Source organism: Panicum virgatum, chromosome 7N (assembly GCF_016808335.1).
Source record: "Panicum virgatum strain AP13 chromosome 7N, P.virgatum_v5, whole genome shotgun sequence".
In the NCBI taxonomy this organism is placed as follows: domain Eukaryota; kingdom Viridiplantae; phylum Streptophyta; class Magnoliopsida; order Poales; family Poaceae; genus Panicum; species Panicum virgatum.
The window spans coordinates 33,632,835-33,648,878 of record NC_053151.1 but is presented as its reverse complement, the minus strand read 5'-3'; the positions used below and the strand labels follow the sequence as shown (position 1 = coordinate 33,648,878).

The following is a 16,044-nucleotide window of genomic DNA, read 5'->3' as shown; positions in this document are numbered from 1 at the left end:
GTTTACAAAAGTGAAAATTATATGAATAGATTGGTCTTGAAAAATACTTTTATAAAAGTTTGCGTATATTACTTTTCTATAAATATTTTTTGAAAAATAAGATGTCAAAGTTGTGTTTTGGAGACCGTGTCGTTGTCTTAAACGACTTCCATTACCAATGCGGAGAGAGTATTTAATATTTATGTTACTCTTGTAACACTCCCACTGAAATTGTTCTAGATATTTAAGCTTGTATTCCATGGCCTTGTTTGGCATTCTACAGAAATAGCGCGCACGTTTCCCGAAAAGAGAATCTTGCATGCATGAAGTATTAAATGAAGTCTATTTGTAAAACCATTTTAGGAATGGGTGTAACTTTTCGCGATGAATCTAATGACGATAATTAATCGATGATTGGCTACAGTGATGCTACAGTAATCATCCTCTAATCGCGCGGTCAAAGATCTTATTAGATTTTTCAAGGTCACTAGCGCGGGAGTTCTGGAGTTGGTTTTGTAAACTGTCTTGGTTTGACACCGTAATTAGCGATTAAAATGTCACTATTCATAGCATGCTAAAATCCTAGCGCGAACCCACCAAGGCCCATATACCAAGAACAATTAATCCTAGCACCGTTTTATCAATTAGCTTGTGAAGCCATCATAAATTTGCATGCATGCATGCAGGAAGCTTTGTGTCCGATCAAGCTCTAAGAACAATGGAGCCAATGTAGCTAGATCCATGTAACTGAGCTTACCAGTAATACTTGCTCTTAGGTATCTCAAAATAGAAAATAAAAATACATCTTACAAAAGGACCTGGTAGCTTTAGAAGAAGAAATAGTACAGTCTCTCCCCACATTCTCTTTTTTCCATGTATAACACTTTCATGAGCTAGCTGAGGTGGAAAGAAAAAGAAAGCAGCTGCAGCAACGGTAAATTAAAAGGGTAAATGCGGGATTAAGCATCTGGGGTGTTGTTGTGGGCACCCCTATCGATGAGGCTAAGGTGGACCTACCTGCACTGCGACCGCTGCCACTCGTGCGGCACCTTAAAAATTCTCTGCTACCCACACCCACCACACGCACCTCTCGCTCCTCCGGGCCCCACTCTCTCGTGTCGCCCGTGGATCTGAATCTGGCCCTTTTTTATTTGCAAAGTTCAAAATTTCAAAAAAAAAATCGGCACCTACATATAGACTTAAATATAAACAAAATAAAAAATGCATTTCACAGTTTGCCTTATAAATCGCGAGTCGAATCTAATCAATCAAATTAGGTAGTAATAAGACACTAAATTGCTACAGTAATGCTACAGTGAACATCCTCTAATGACGGATTAATTAGGCTCATTAGATTCGTCTCGCGATTTACAGACGAGTTCTGTAATTAATTTTGTGATTAGTCTATATTTAGTACTTCAAATGTAGAAACATTTTCTTTCAAAAACATTACACGAGGCAACTAAACAAGGCCCTGATCGTGTCAACTGAGCCGGGCGCCACAACTACCCTCGTCCGGGTGCGCTCGTGCGACTGTACGAGGCCCGATAGAGAAGCTCGCCTCTCGCGGCAACTTTGCTCTGGCTTCGCCTGTTTTCTGACCGATCAAAGGTGCCCGGTTGCCCAGGTGCCGTAGTCCAAATTTAGGGGAAGTCTATTCGTCGCAGCTGCGATTGGAATGAATCCAATCCAGCTGCGGTCTTCTTCTTCCTCCGCGGCGCTCCCTCGCTTTCTCCCACCTCCCCGGCTCCGGCGCCGCCCCCGGTGCCTCCGCCGCCACCCTCCCCCGCCGCCAACGCCAACTGAGCTCGCCGTCGCGCCGTCCAGCCGCCGTCCCGCCGCCTTTTTCTCGCCCCGCCGCCGGCACCGCCCACCGGGGGTCCGGCCCCGCCAAGCCGGCGGCGCGAGCGCCGCCGCGCCCTCCGCCGGCTGAACCGTCTCCGCTGCCGGGTTGCCGCCACCGGCGCCAAGCCCTCCTCTATGGCTGGCGGTCATAGAGCCGCCCCACCCCCCAGCAACCCAGAATCATAAGGCCGCCGCCGCCCTCCACCACTCTGGTCTCCGGCGGCCGCTTCGCCCACCAACCACCGCTCTCCGGCCCCCCCCCTCCCCTAGCTTGATGGCCGCCGCGCAACCCTCCCCTAGCTCGGGGAAGAAAAAGAACATGGGTTTCTTCCCCTTCTGCGATGGCGCGACGATTTTTCACGCACACGATAAATAGATTTTGCCCAAATTTATGTTTGACTATGCTGCACGGAGTAGCACGCAGCCCATTTCCCAAGTTTCAGTTCTAGTAGTAGTAGCACCGCTTCAAATATTTGTCCGTCCACGTATTTAGGAATTAGGCTCAGCTAGGAATTAAAAACATGAAATATCCGATAAAAGATAAAAGAATGAAATATTGGAAAAGGAGTTCTCATTGATCTAGCGGTCCAACTTGTAGCCACCCAGTATAATAGTATGGTTTACAACTATTTATAATAGTATGGTTTACAACTATTTAGCCACCCAGCTTATTATATCTATGAGTTGGTTCCCCAGCCAATTCCAAATAATATGCCGAATGCCGTTTGGTATTGGAGCAAATTTTCCAATACCAATTCCTAGACCATCCAAATAGCTGATATTCGGTTCCTCTAATGTCAACTTCAAATATCTTTGTATTTTTCAATTGTTTTTCTAAATCTTGTGTGTAGTCTAGAGAGCCATCCTTGGCTAGCATGAAATATTTGGATATTTAATTGAAGAGTTGTGGGAGGATAAATTTTCACCAAAATCTCTATTCCTATAAATTAGAGAATATATAAGAATATCTTGGAGATGCGGTTAGAAAACTCTCATGCAACGGGAAGGAATACATAAAAAAAAATTGGCACCAACTTTATAATCGTGGTATATGCAACGGGCAACGGCACAATTTGTTGGTGTTTGGTTACGGTGCATTTTGGTGACCATTGTGTGGGAGTAGGGCTAATAATTGCCACTGCAGGGTGGGGAGTCTCGGCAACAGTGGTTGTCGGAGTACCCCTTCTCTGTAAATGTAAAGCTCAACTAAAGTTACAAGGAAATGGTGCACTATATTTGAATAAATTGTTTAATTTTGGTTTAAAAGTTTTCTTTCTCTTGTGTTGCTATAAATTGTTCCAAGGGTGACTTTTTTTTTTGGTCCGGCGACAATTTTAGAAGCAGATGTATGCAAAGTCAAATACATTGTAGTCAACTATGTAAATGAGAGGATCATTTTTTTCTCTCCTCTCCTAGATACTAGGCACACTTTGACCTAGGACGATGAGATTGTACTTGCACACAGAAAGCGTAGTTTGACCAACATAGGCAATAGGATAGTCGATCTTTTTTCTTAAGTACTAGTAGTACAGTAGAACACTAGAACGTAATTCATCGCTGCGCCAATCCAATCAATGTATTGGTACTACAAGATGAGACAGTAGTCTGAAAGTGTGTTTCACCCCTCATTTTAGAAACAGTTTCTGATGCGTCCCTGGGATGTGGTCAATTTGACTACGATCAAGCCAGCTCATTGCTCCGTAGCCTCCGTTTTCAGCACTGAAGCGCCAAGGATTAGAAGTGACCGTTCGTTCATTTGTTTTTTTTAAAGAAACGGCTTACGTGGTCACAAGTTGCAATTTGCAAATCTCCACATTCGCGTGGCCTTGTCCAGAGCTGCATGCTTCAGCAATCACCTGCACTTGGCCGTTTCTACAATTTTTCTCTCTCTACCTGCGTGTTTGACTGCACCTTTGCAGCAGCCTAGATGCTAGGCTACTCTACGCTGGACCATCCTCCTAGTCCTAGCTATAGCCCCTCCTTGATAAAAGCTACACTTATGTTACTGTACTGTACAGCATCACGGTGGTAATTTGGCTGCAGTAAAAGAAAAACAGAGATCATATTGCTACCGTTTGTTTTTTAGGGGAAAAAACAGAGATCAAGCTACTCAAGGGTAGAACACTGAATAAATAATCGAAAAGAAGGAGGCCAAGGAAAGGAAACAAAAGGCAGCCTTATTTTTTCTCCCTCCTTTCTCTCTCTCTCTCTCTCTCCCTTTGCCAAGATCCTTCCTGCCTCGCTTCTCCTACTATATAGCTCCCCCCTCGGCTTGCATTCTAGAGAGGGAGAGGGAGAGAGAGAAGGGAACAGCAGCCCAGGGTTGAGCTGTGTGAGCCTTGAACAAAGCTAAGTGAAGCATTCACATACTTGCATATACACTATATAGATATACATAGATAGCCAGAGAGACTCTTGCAGGCTCCATGCTTGGGAGATGAAACTTGGGTGTGGTGGTCGTCGTCGATGATGGCGGGGGAGCTCGCGCTTGCCGCTCTGGCGACGATCCTGCTCGCCTGGCTCCTGGCCCTGGTGCTGAGCCACTTCCTGCCCTTGCTCCTGAACCCCAAGGCCCCCAGGGGCACCTTCGGATGGCCGCTCGTCGGTGAGACGCTCAGGTTCCTCACGCCCCATGCTTCCAACACCCTGGGCGGCTTCTTGGAGGATCACTGCGCCAGGTAAATACTCCAGCCTCAGGCTCCTTTACTTTTGAATTTTACCGCCACCCATCCATGCACAGCAGACCACAGATCCTCTGAATTACCGCGCAATTAAGTATTGCACCATTATTTCATGTGGCAGCCAAAAGGCAATGCTGCTGTCCTGTCTACGCAGCTTTATCATGATGCATCTATCCTTCATGTTTTTTTTTTGTGTGTTTTGCCTTGTTCCGAGCCCGTGACAGTGAGGTGAAACGAGAGACACGGTAAAGGTTAATAACATGCATGGTGGCAGTGGTTAACACAACAATGGTGTTTGTGGACTTGTGGTTGATGCTGCAGGTATGGGCGGGTGTTCAAGTCCCACTTGTTCTGCACCCCCACGGTGGTGTCCTGCGACCAGGACCTCAACCACTTCATCCTGCAGAACGAGGAGCGGCTGTTCCAGTGCAGCTACCCCAGGCCGATCCATGGCATCCTGGGCAAGTCCTCCATGCTCGTGGTCCTGGGCGAGGACCACAAGCGCCTCAGGAACCTCGCCCTCGCCCTCGTCACCTCCACCAAGCTCAAGCCCAGCTACCTCGGCGACATCGAGAAGATCGCGCTGCACGTCGTCGGCTCATGGCGCCAGGCCGCCGAGGGCAGCAAGGACGGCAGCGGCGGCGGCGGCGGCGGCGGCGGCGGCGGCAGGGTCGTCGTCGGCTTCTGCGAGGAGGCAAGGAAGGTTAGCAACTGTACTGGCCGCATGGCTAGCTGCTCCTGACTCCTGAGTGATCTATCGGTCATCAGCAGAGTGGCATGGCATGGGCATGATCCCTTGACACATGGAGAGAAAATCTCTCTGCGCATGCATGTCAACGACGTGCATCGTCGTGTTGTTACTTGCCATGCTGCTTTGCATGAATCTTTTTTCAATGGTGACTTTGACTTACTAGGATCTTTTTTTTCTTTTTCCTCCGGTGTGGCGTGGTCTCTGTCCTTGAAAAAGCACAGTTCGCGTTCAGTGTGATAGTGAAGCAGGTTCTGGGGTTGTCACCAGAGGACCCGGTCACTGCCAGGATACTGGAGGACTTCCTGGCCTTCATGAAGGGCCTCATCTCCTTCCCTCTCTACATCCCAGGGACCCCATATGCCAAGGCTGTCCAGGTAATCATCCTGACATGTCGTATTACTGCACATCAATAAAAAAATATTTTTTCTTACATTAGTAAATATGCATTATGATTATACAGTATATAACAGTGGTTTATATTTTGCTGTCTGCGCTGCTCCTAATAACTCACACAGGCCAGAGAGAGGATATCAAGCACTGTGAAGGACATCATCGAGGAGCGGCGGAGTCCAGGGTCATGCAAGAAAGGCGATTTCCTTGACGTGCTCCTGTCAACCAACGAGCTCTCCGATGAGGAGAAAGTGAGCTTTGTGCTGGACTCCCTGCTGGGAGGGTACGAGACCACCTCGCTCCTGATCTCCATGGTCGTGTATTTTCTTGGACAGTCTGCAGAAGATCTGGGCCTGGTCAAGGTAACATACTGTGTAATGAAGAAGACACAGATGATAGCTAAGCTGTTAGGCCGGTGGCCATCAGTAAACTATATACATGCTAACATGCTATGCACGCAGAGGGAGCACGACAGCATAAGATCCAACAAAGGGAAGGAGGAGAGCTTGACTTCAGAAGACTACAAGAAGATGGAATATACCCAACATGTAAGATGGCCACTCACTATGTACTGTATAAGATTTGTTAGTAACCAAAGGACTTTCTTTTTTTTCCCCTTCTGTTAGTAGCAAGCTACAGAAATGTCATTTTGTCGATATTCAGACTAATTGTGCCTGTGATGCTTATGTGCATGCTCTTGCAGGTTATCAACGAGGCTCTGAGATGCGGCAACATCGTCAAGTTCGTCCACAGGAAGGCCCTCAAAGATGTCAGATACAAAGGTAAACAAACCCTGCATCAGCATCGTGATGAGGCTTTCGTCGCAGATTCCATTTGTGCTCATCACATGATAATGGATCAGAGGCAGAGGGGATGGTCGCACCTTTAATCCTGATTTTTAAGCATTATGATGCCTAGAAACACATAGCTTTTGATAGACGAAGATGCTCAAAAGCAAGTGGCTCTCCCTTTTGCTCTGTTGCAGAGTATCTGATTCCATCTGGCTGGAAGGTCCTACCCGTCTTCAGTGCTGTTCATCTGAACCCCTCGCTTCATGGAAATCCCCAACATTTTCAGCCCTGTAGATGGGAGGTATGCTCTTTTCTGTCCTTTGATAGTGTATACTTTTGGACCTGCCATCTATATTGGTAATGAACTAACGAGCTGATGACTCATACAATCATATTTCATTCCTGTTAGGCCATAATTAACAGGTTAGCTTTGTGACAATAAGCTACTTATTCAAACCTGAAATATACAATTAAAAGGCTACATCACCTATCAAAGAAGCTTATCTGGGGCTTTTAGGGAATCTTCTTTAAAGTGTGTACTCTAACTAATTGCTTCCTTTAATTAGTGAGTGTCCACCTGTGACATAATTACCTGCAACTATGCTGGTATCTTCAGATGCCAAGCAAGCTCCCTGAGGCTGTACCGCCTGTTGTCAATGGTCCTTGCCATGATTCCTCTCAGTCAAAGCCAGCATCCTTGGCTTTGTTTCATTTTTTTCTTTTGATTTCTTTTATAATGTTCATAGCTTAATTATTGATATGCACGCGCGACTTATCTGATTGTTGTATCAGGGCTCAAGCCAAGGGACAAGCAAGAGGTTCACGCCGTTCGGTGGCGGGCCTCGGCTCTGCCCAGGATCGGAGCTTGCTAAAGTAGAGGCTGCTTTCTTTCTCCATCACCTTGTGCTCAATTATAGGTAAAACGATGGGAGTATTTGCCCTACTATAGTTGGAGATGCATACATAAGTCACTGGTACAGTCACAACAAAACTGACAAATCAAAGCAGCACAAAAGCATTATAGACATTTCTAATAACCGGCATAAGAAACTAATGAGGTGGGACAGCTTTTAAATTTAAAAATATGGACGACACAAACATGAACAGGAAAATAGAATAATGCGCTTATCATTGGATTGAACCTAGTAATACAAAGACATACTAGTAAGGAATGGCAAGGTGGTCAACAATGTTGAACAGAGAAAACAGACAAAACATGAACAAGGAAGCAGAACAATAAGGTTAGCAGTGTCACACTAGTAACACAAACTATTGAAAGTAATGGCAAGAAGTTTATGACGAACCACTTGCCTCCCTCCCTATTTATGTTTTCATCGACAGGGACCAGCAAGTCTTAAATTAAATCTCATGTAGTTTTGGATCCAGAACTGTAGAACATATTATCAGACGACAACACACAGTAGTACAAGCATGGCTGCACGGCAGCGTGGAGTTTTCTACAAGTAGGCTATGCAAGTTGAGTGGTACGAATGAACCAGGTAGAGAACACCTTGTGCAGACGCTCTCGCGGACTGCTGGCTAGTGGAGTTCGCTCCCAGCCAGGAGACCCGGGTTCGAGCCCTGCTCCCCTTCTAAGTGAAATGCGCGGAGGCGGTCTGCCTCTTCCCGTCTCGTTTTTTTTTTGAACACCATTGTGTGATCAAACTGCCAAATCTGGTTCATAATAATCTGACAAACAAGGGATCTGGCATTGCTTTCTTGGAGTCATAGAGTTACTTACAGTTACCGAAGAGTTACATACAGTTACTGAAGAACCGCTAGCTGATCATCCTTCCCCTCTCTTGAAAACTTGTCGCCTTGCAGATGGAGAATCGATGGCGATGACATTCCGATGGCATACCCGTATGTGGAGTTCCAGAGAGGTCTGCCAATAGAAATCGAGCCAATCTGCCATGAATCTTGACTGGCCTGAATGCCGTGTCACGGCGAGTTCATCTGTTAGCTAGAAGGTACCTGCACGAGAACATCCATGTCCATGAACGGCTTGAAGTTTCATGAAGTGTAGAAACACTGGGCACTAGCTTGTAAGTAGCTAGCATGAGGCATCTGAGACTCTGATTTATGATGTACATGATGTAGATATATTTTGCCCATGGCAGTTGCTCGAGGTGGTTGGTTCACTTCACCCTGTAACATTCTCCACTGTGGCTCGACCACTATTCTATACGAGAAGATGGGGCTCCTGGGATCCGGAAGGCTTTGGCTTATCACTTCGGAGCTGTTAGGACTTTGATTAAATGTCTTCTAGCAACCGACCACACTGAACTTTGGAGCGCGTCATTGACCGGTTACCTCATTTGAATTTGGTCGAGCACTGGCTTCAGGCTGTCAATCTGAAGAGCAGAGGATGAGAGGATACGGGCGCCAAGATGTCTTAGGAGCTTGGCGTTATGGCGTACTGCGCGTACACCAGAGATGATAGAAGTCATCTGGCTGTCCAGATTTGCCATCTTGACCGCCCAGCAGTTCTGGAGCTTGACTGAAGTCTGAACTTTGAGATAATTCGCTGTGGCTATTTTATAGACTAAATTCAGACTGCATATAACTCTGTTATCCTTATTTCTCTTTTATGCCGGTGGCCCTCTTGTTCTGACTCTTGTCATATGATCATGTTGTCATATGAAAGACGTTTTTTTGCCCAGATTATATATGACGCAAAGGTTTCCTTGGAAATTTTCAGTTGGGTAGTTCATGCGGTTCACATGTTCTGCATGGGCAAGTGGGCAACAAAGCAAGCAGTAGATGATGGTCCGGGCTCTTTGGGTGAGTAACTAAAAATCATGTTAATTTACAAGACAACTGCGAACATAATACATGGAGGAATATATTGCAAAAAAAATCATTTTGGTGGTTTACTTCAACCTACTATCAAATGATATGGCAACTTCTACTTGACAGAAAAAAAAGTCAGTGTTTTGAATGGCGGTATGCATCATGAATCCATTGGATGCTCTTGAGAGTAGCAATTAGGATATGAAAGGTATTTTTAATAATTAATTTTAAAGGTTAAGTGATGCACTGATGTGCTCTTGCATCCTTGAACCATAAACCAGGATCCAACTATTGCCCTGATATTCTCTCTTTTCCTTTTTTTTTAACTAACTCACAGGAGTTCTTTGTGGCTACTTTTGATCCGAAATTCAGACCCGTGATCTTGTTCTTCAGTAAAGATGGAGACAAAACGCAAAGACTGCACTCTGAAAGTCTGAAAGAGCGCATGCGCATGTGAAAACGAATTTGCTTTTACCAGCCTGGGAAGAACAGATACTTGCCGATCGCAGGGGCGGGCTCAGGATTCGAGAGCTGGGTATTCAAAATTTCAAAAAGTGTAATTTTTTAATAGCTCCAAATTTATAAATTACAATGCTAAGTTTCAAAATAAAGATCAAATTTATCACTAGTCAGTTCACTTTATGCTCAGGCTTAATTTCACTCAGACCTGTTTTTACTTGCTCGCCCAAGACATGGGCACAATTGTTGGAGCGGCGGAGCAGTGGAAGCCCTACCACACTGCGCAAAGCGGCAGCCCCAAGATGCTCCATGCCGAGCATGCTCGAGCTTGTTGATGCCCACTAACGACTATTTCTAGGCGTCAATTTGATCAAAAAATCATGAGAGTTTGCATTTCTTACACGCATCTTTATCCAAATAAATTCCTAAACCACACTTCACCTTGTAGAAAATGCAAGATGTGTTTTTGAGCTAATATGCAGGTTGCAAGCACACTTTGGCCCAGTATAAAATTACAGAAAATACCAGAGCACCGATTCAGGCTCAAATGGACCAAGTGTAGCCCAAGAACCCAGTTCAAACCACTCAAGACAGGCCGAGACCAGCATGGATCGGACAAGGGAGGCCAGAAAAACCCACTAGAAGAGAGTTGGGGGCTGTTGGCGCCCCGGGCTGGTCGGCCGACCAGGCCCATGGGCCCCACCGCATCAACTTTGCCACATGGTGCTTCACCATTGGTCCCTTAGGTCGGTTTCAAGGGTTTTAGCCCGTGGATCCCTCCTATAACTACAAGGGGAGGGGTAGAGAATGAACACACACTCACCTCTCTTCTCAAGCCCATCTTGTGTAGTCTATAGGCTTAGTGGAGTTTAGGAGAAGTTTAGTAGTCATTGAAATACCTGCAATCCCAATTGGCGTCTGCGGGTGTCATCGCTGCTTCCCGGTGGTGACGCTGGTAGGCGCCAACAGAGCCCTGCGCTCCTGCCTGGCTGCGGAGCTGACCTAGCCGCTACTCGTATCTCGTCTCCCGCCCAGCTACCACGCTCGTGGCGCTGATCATTTACCCAGCCGTAGAGCCCCTACCAATGTCCATCCTCGCGGCCAACAAGTCCCTGCCTGTCTATTCGTCTGGCCCTCATCGATTGCGCTCTTGCTGCCGAGATCGCCAACTTGAGGAGCTAGAGTTCCGCTCTTGCAGCTGGGCATTGGGGGAATCGAGGGACCGAGGGGGCACACAGGCGCTTGGCTTGTCGGTCAAACTGGCTGACTGGCTGCCTGATCGCTAATGGGCCAGTCGGCCGTTGGGTGGGGAGGGGTGGGACGTGGGGTGCTACGATTTTCAGCACCAAACAGAAACTAGAAGTTTGGAAGCCAGTTATATTGTCCAGTATTCATAGTTTTAATTCATATACATATGCTACACTCTATATATGTAAAAGGTTTTGCCAAAAAATAATGGGTATTCACTTGAATACCTTTCATACAATGTAGGCCCGCCCCTGGCCGCTCGGCAATGCTACTGGATCCACCGACGGGAAAGCGCCAGCCACGAGCGCCGTCGCCGGCCGGAGGTCGCGTCGCCGTATTTGCATCGAACCCGTAGCTAGTAGAATCCCTCGCCGTCTCTCACGTCACCGCGCCGCGCGGCGCGCGCCCTCGATCAGCCCTGCCGCGCGCGGCACCATCCCCGGAGAAAAGGACGATGAGTCTGGCGCCTCTAGTTGATCGCGATTATATATGCAAATAGGTCCTATAATTGTCCTCCTAATTTAGATCGCGACTATTAATTGCGATCCACATATTTGCAAATAACCCCATAGTATTTGGGAGTAGGTCCCCATCCTCGATCCGTTCGTCTTCCCGGCTTCCCGCCCGTCCGCCATCCCTCCGCCGCCTGCGGCCTGCCCGCCGCTGCTACCACCCTCACGGCCGGAATCAGGAAGCCCCATTGCCCGTTCTGCCTTAGCGCGATCCGTGGCCATTGGATTGGAGCCGAGTCGAGCTGGCAGTAGCGCGCTTGGCTTCACGAGGTCGACGGGCATGGGTTCGTCCTCCGATCCGGCACCATGTCTGCCGTCGTAGCCTCTGCCTGCACGACCACCGCCGTGACGGTGGTGGGGCCCTCTCCATGTTCGAGTGCCATCCCACTCTGACGCCATCCATGGCTCCTACAATTTTTGTTAACGAAATCGATCTCTGCTCTCTAGGAGTACTCTGCTTCTGGTTCCTCGAGTAGTAATTGACTGGAATTTCAGAACTGTGTGGCTGTCGAATGTAATTGGCACTTTGGCAGAAATTATCTCTTCTGAACTTGTACTTTCAGGCCTTTCCCGCTCATCGGCACATGGTTCTTCTCTGCTCGTGCTCGTCTTGTTCACTCTCTTATCAAACAATCGTGTTATGTCACATGAAAGATGTTCTTGCTAATGATTATGAACTCAATTAATGGGTGGTCTGGAAATTATCAATCATATCCATCCATTTGCTCTGCATGTGCACCAAAGCATCAAAGCAAGGAGTAGATGATGATTGATACCTCAGCTCTTTCAAGTGACTAACTAAAAAGTCATCTCAATTTTTTCAGCGGGTGAATTCCCAGCGGACTGTGGGTTCCCACTTCCCAACGGACTGAACAACACTGCTTGAATGCTGGATCAAGTTCAGAAAACCAAAGCAATTAAGGCCCTGTTTAGTTCAAAAAAAATATTGCACAGTATCCGTCACATCAAATCTTTGGACACATGCATGGAGCATTAAATTCAGTTCAAAAAATAACTAATTACACAGTCTAACTGATTAGCACGAACTAAATCTTTTAAACCTAATTAATTTATAATTAGACATTATTTGTCAAGTACCAACAAAATATACTACAATATCAAAATCCAAACTTTTTCACCAACTAACACATGTTGGCCATCTGGCATATCGAGTGGGAGCGTACTGAGACAATGAGAGCAAGCATTCAGGCCCTCTTTGGCAGAGCTCCGGCCTCTTTGGCAGAGCTCCGGCTCCAGCTCCAGCTCCAGCTCCAGCTCCAAAACGGGCTCCAGCCGGAGCTCTGCCAAACGGTGTATTTTGCACTAGCTCCCAGCGTGGAGCTTCCCCTGGAGCCCCTCGTGGCTTCCACACACGAGGAGGAGCCCCAAAACGTAGCTCCGCGCGGCTCCTCCGGCTGCTTCATCGCGACTGTCATCTTTGCCCCCGGTTTCGTTGCGCTCGCCTCCTCCTGCGTTACCCCGGTCACTTCGCACGATCCGCTTCCTCAAGGCGCTGCTGCTGCGGCAAGCCAGGTGGCGGATGGCACGGCCGGCTGCCGAAGGCCGCGTGGCGGCGGGCGGGGCGAGCTGCGGGAGGCGTGCGCGGCGGGCGAGGCCAGCTGCGAGCGGCGGATGGCGTGGCCGGCTACCGAGGCCACGCGGCGGATGGCGAGGCCAGCTGCGGCCTGTGCGGGAGGCGCGCGGGGCAGCTGCCGTGGAGGCGGCTGGCGGGCTTCGAGGAGGCCGGAGACGAGCATGGAGGCTGGTGCGGCGAGTTCGGGAGGCAGGGGGTGCAGCGAATCAGGAGGTGACTGTGAGTCCGTGAAGAAGGATAAGGTGGAGAGAGAAAGGAAGGAGAAAAATAGGAAGAAAATGGAAAAAGGAGAAGAGGGTATTATGGTCATTTCATATTTCTTTGATATTTTAAAAGGTAGATGGAGCTGTTTTGCCAAACGTTTTTCCAAAACAGCTTCAGCTCCACCATAAAATCCGCTCTACCAACGGAGCCAGAGCCAGAGCTGTTTTTGAAGAAACCGGAGTCCTACCAAACAGGTCCTCAGTGTCGGAGCGGCTGAAAACTTACTTTCTTTAATCATCAACTGCTAGACACGTGTTGAGGTGGCTGCTCCAGCATGGGTGTGTTTAGTTGGCGAAAAGATTTGGGTTTTATACTGTAGCACATTTTGTTGTTACTTAATAACTATTGTCCAATTATGGACTAAATATGATTAAAAGATTCAGCTTGTGCTAATCAGTTAGACTGTGTAATTAATTATTTTTTCAATAACATTTAATATTTCATACATGTGTTCGAAGATTCGTTGTGACGGATACTGTGCAAATTTTTTTGAGAACTAAACATGGCCTCACATAGGCCGTGTTTGGTTACAGATGAAATTTTTCGCGCACGTTTTTCGAGAAGAGAATCTCGTATGCATGGAGTACTAAATTAAGTCTATTTGCAAAACCTTTTTAGGAACGGGTGTAACTTTTCGCGATGAATCTAATGGCGGTAATTAATTGATGATTTGCTATAGTGGTGCTACAGTACTTACTCTAATCGCGCGGTTAAAGACCTCATTAGGTTCGTCTCGCGATTTACACGGGGGATTGTGGGGGTGGTTTTGTAATTAGACTTCGTTTGTTACTCTAAATTTTTAGTCAAAGATGCTACAGTAAATCCATTTTAACCAAACACGGCCTATTATCACTTTAAAGCTCTTGAAGCGTGACAAGGGCAACATCAATTCCATTCTGCTGTCCGATTGAACACGTCTTCTGGGAGATCTGTAAATGTTCAGAATCACGCTTCCCTGAATCATGGGTTAAGAGTAATTTTCTTCACGTGCTATTGCAAATCTCCATGATTCCGAATTTGACATCGCATATGAATTTGCGCACATTGCGCAGAACTGAAATGAAATAAAAAAAAAACTTGTTTGGCCCATGCAGGTCTCAAACCTGCTACCTTCACGTTATTAGCACGACGCTCTAAACAACTGAGCTAATAGGCCACTTTACTCTATGTGCTATTATCAATTTATTTCAACTTGGAAGCATCGGTTAGAATTAGATACACTGTGCGGTGCGCTGCCACAAATTAATATAACTAGGTGGACCGCGCGCTCCGCCGCGCTGGGAAGGGCCACGTAAAACCATGCGTGATTATTTTGCTTATATAATTATTAGACATTTCTTACATGGGTCATTTAAATATATATTGATAACCTGTTGATATGCGATTTGTTTGAAGCAATCACACAACACAGAGAATAATAGAATCAAGGCACAAAACTATGGCAGCAGGCCATGCATAAAATCAGCAACAAAGAGTTTTCTTTATTGCAAATACCCATAGAGTAATTCCGAAAGAAAAATTACAAAAGGTACAGCAGATCATCAAAACAATGCATAGGGAAAAATCACCCTAATCTGCTCATTTATACACTTCAGTCCTCCAATAAGACAGTAGAAAAAAATCAAGATATTTTTCATATAAGATATCAAGCGCTGCTATGTTATCTGGTGAGAGAAATACCAATTTGTATTTTAGGCACCATGAAGAGATATAACCCTCTTTAGAGCAGTAGGAATACGATCCTCGAAATTATATCATATACCCATATGCAATTGGAGGCCGCATGCAAGATGAATTGCAAAGTCCAAATACCCAGCTGCCTTCAAGGAGAGAGCAAAAGTGGCTTGGCTGCACACAACAAATTCTGAACATGAACGTTATGTTGCACTGATCATCTACCTATGTTGCACTGATCATATACTTATAATTGATTACAAGACCTTATATAACTGCATATACGTTAGCAAGGCAAACTGGAGATTACACGTAGCAGTTGTGCCCTCCATCCGAACTCCGCCGCCCACCCCACCACTGAGCTCCGCCGCCTGCCCCTTTTGCCCCAGCCGCAGCCTCCAGCTGAGCTCCACTGCCTGCCCCTTTCCTCAGACCATCTACACAAGAGGAACCAACGCCGCAACAGAAACAAAGTACAACACAGATGAATCAGCAACATAGATCAAGATGAGGACCATGATTTGTGTACTGGGCGGAGGGTGGACTCACCAACGGAAAGAGAAAACAGCGGTGGCGCCACGCACAGAGGCGGCGGGAGCAGAGGGTCGACTGTCCACGGGGCCGTGAGCAGCCGCAGGGGCCTGCAGGCGACCTCTGCTGGCACCCCAACTTCGGCGGCCGCAACGGAGCCCCGCCGCTGCGAAGTGCGAACGCCAGCGACGCCTGCAGTGGAGCTCCGCCGCCGCCGCACCCGCGCCCGCCTCGCCCGCGCTCCATCGCCTGGCCGCAGGCCTGGATGCGCCGGCCGTCGCCCGCCGCCGCCGCACCCGCGCCCGTGCTCCTTTGCCCGACCGCACGCCTGGATCCTTCGGCCGTCCCTCCTCTCCAACCCCAACCCTAGCAACTGTGGCGGCGGGGCGGAGCAGACGACGGGGGTCGGAGGGGCGGCGGTGGCGGGGGTCGAGAGGTGGGGAGCCCGGGAGAGGGGGCAGCGGCCGAGGGCGGCGACCGGTGGCGGCGGCGGCGGCGGCGGGGCACGCTAGGGTTAGGTTTAGGGGAGGGG

General features: G+C 47.6%; 1 protein-coding gene, 2 long non-coding RNA genes and 1 other non-coding gene across 5 annotated transcripts; 1 reads left to right on the top strand and 3 right to left on the bottom strand.

The window, feature by feature from the left end:
- Positions 1 to 4,018: 4,018 nt before the first annotated feature.
- On the top strand, positions 4,019 to 8,689 carry LOC120683428 (cytochrome P450 724B1-like). Of its 2 annotated transcripts, XM_039965512.1 has the most exons (9): positions 4,022 to 4,502; positions 4,827 to 5,208; positions 5,478 to 5,630; positions 5,772 to 6,008; positions 6,108 to 6,194; positions 6,350 to 6,428; positions 6,632 to 6,738; positions 7,230 to 7,354; positions 8,262 to 8,689. In XM_039965512.1, exons 1-9 carry the CDS (start codon positions 4,291 to 4,293, stop codon positions 8,359 to 8,361), a joined length of 1,482 nt encoding a protein of 493 aa, XP_039821446.1. In that variant the 5' UTR covers positions 4,022 to 4,290; the 3' UTR covers positions 8,362 to 8,689. The 2 variants fall into 2 exon arrangements, with proteins under 2 accessions (XP_039821447.1, XP_039821446.1); XM_039965513.1 differs by lacking the exon at positions 7,230 to 7,354 and having other exon boundaries at positions 4,019 to 4,502.
- On the bottom strand, positions 7,778 to 8,262 carry LOC120683429. Its single transcript, XR_005678795.1, has 2 exons — positions 8,088 to 8,262; positions 7,778 to 7,947 (listed from the first exon to the last, which is right to left on the bottom strand). It is a non-coding gene; the product is annotated as an uncharacterized LOC120683429 (long non-coding RNA).
- A 5,700-nt stretch (positions 8,690 to 14,389) lies between the features above and the next one.
- Positions 14,390 to 14,463, bottom strand: TRNAI-AAU. Its single transcript has one exon. It is a non-coding gene; the product is annotated as a tRNA-Ile (tRNA).
- A 455-nt stretch (positions 14,464 to 14,918) lies between these two features.
- LOC120683680 lies at positions 14,919 to 16,021 on the bottom strand. The gene is made up of 2 exons (XR_005678880.1): positions 15,531 to 16,021; positions 14,919 to 15,418 (listed from the first exon to the last, which is right to left on the bottom strand). It is a non-coding gene; the product is annotated as an uncharacterized LOC120683680 (long non-coding RNA).
- Between the last annotated feature and the right edge of the window lie 23 nt (positions 16,022 to 16,044).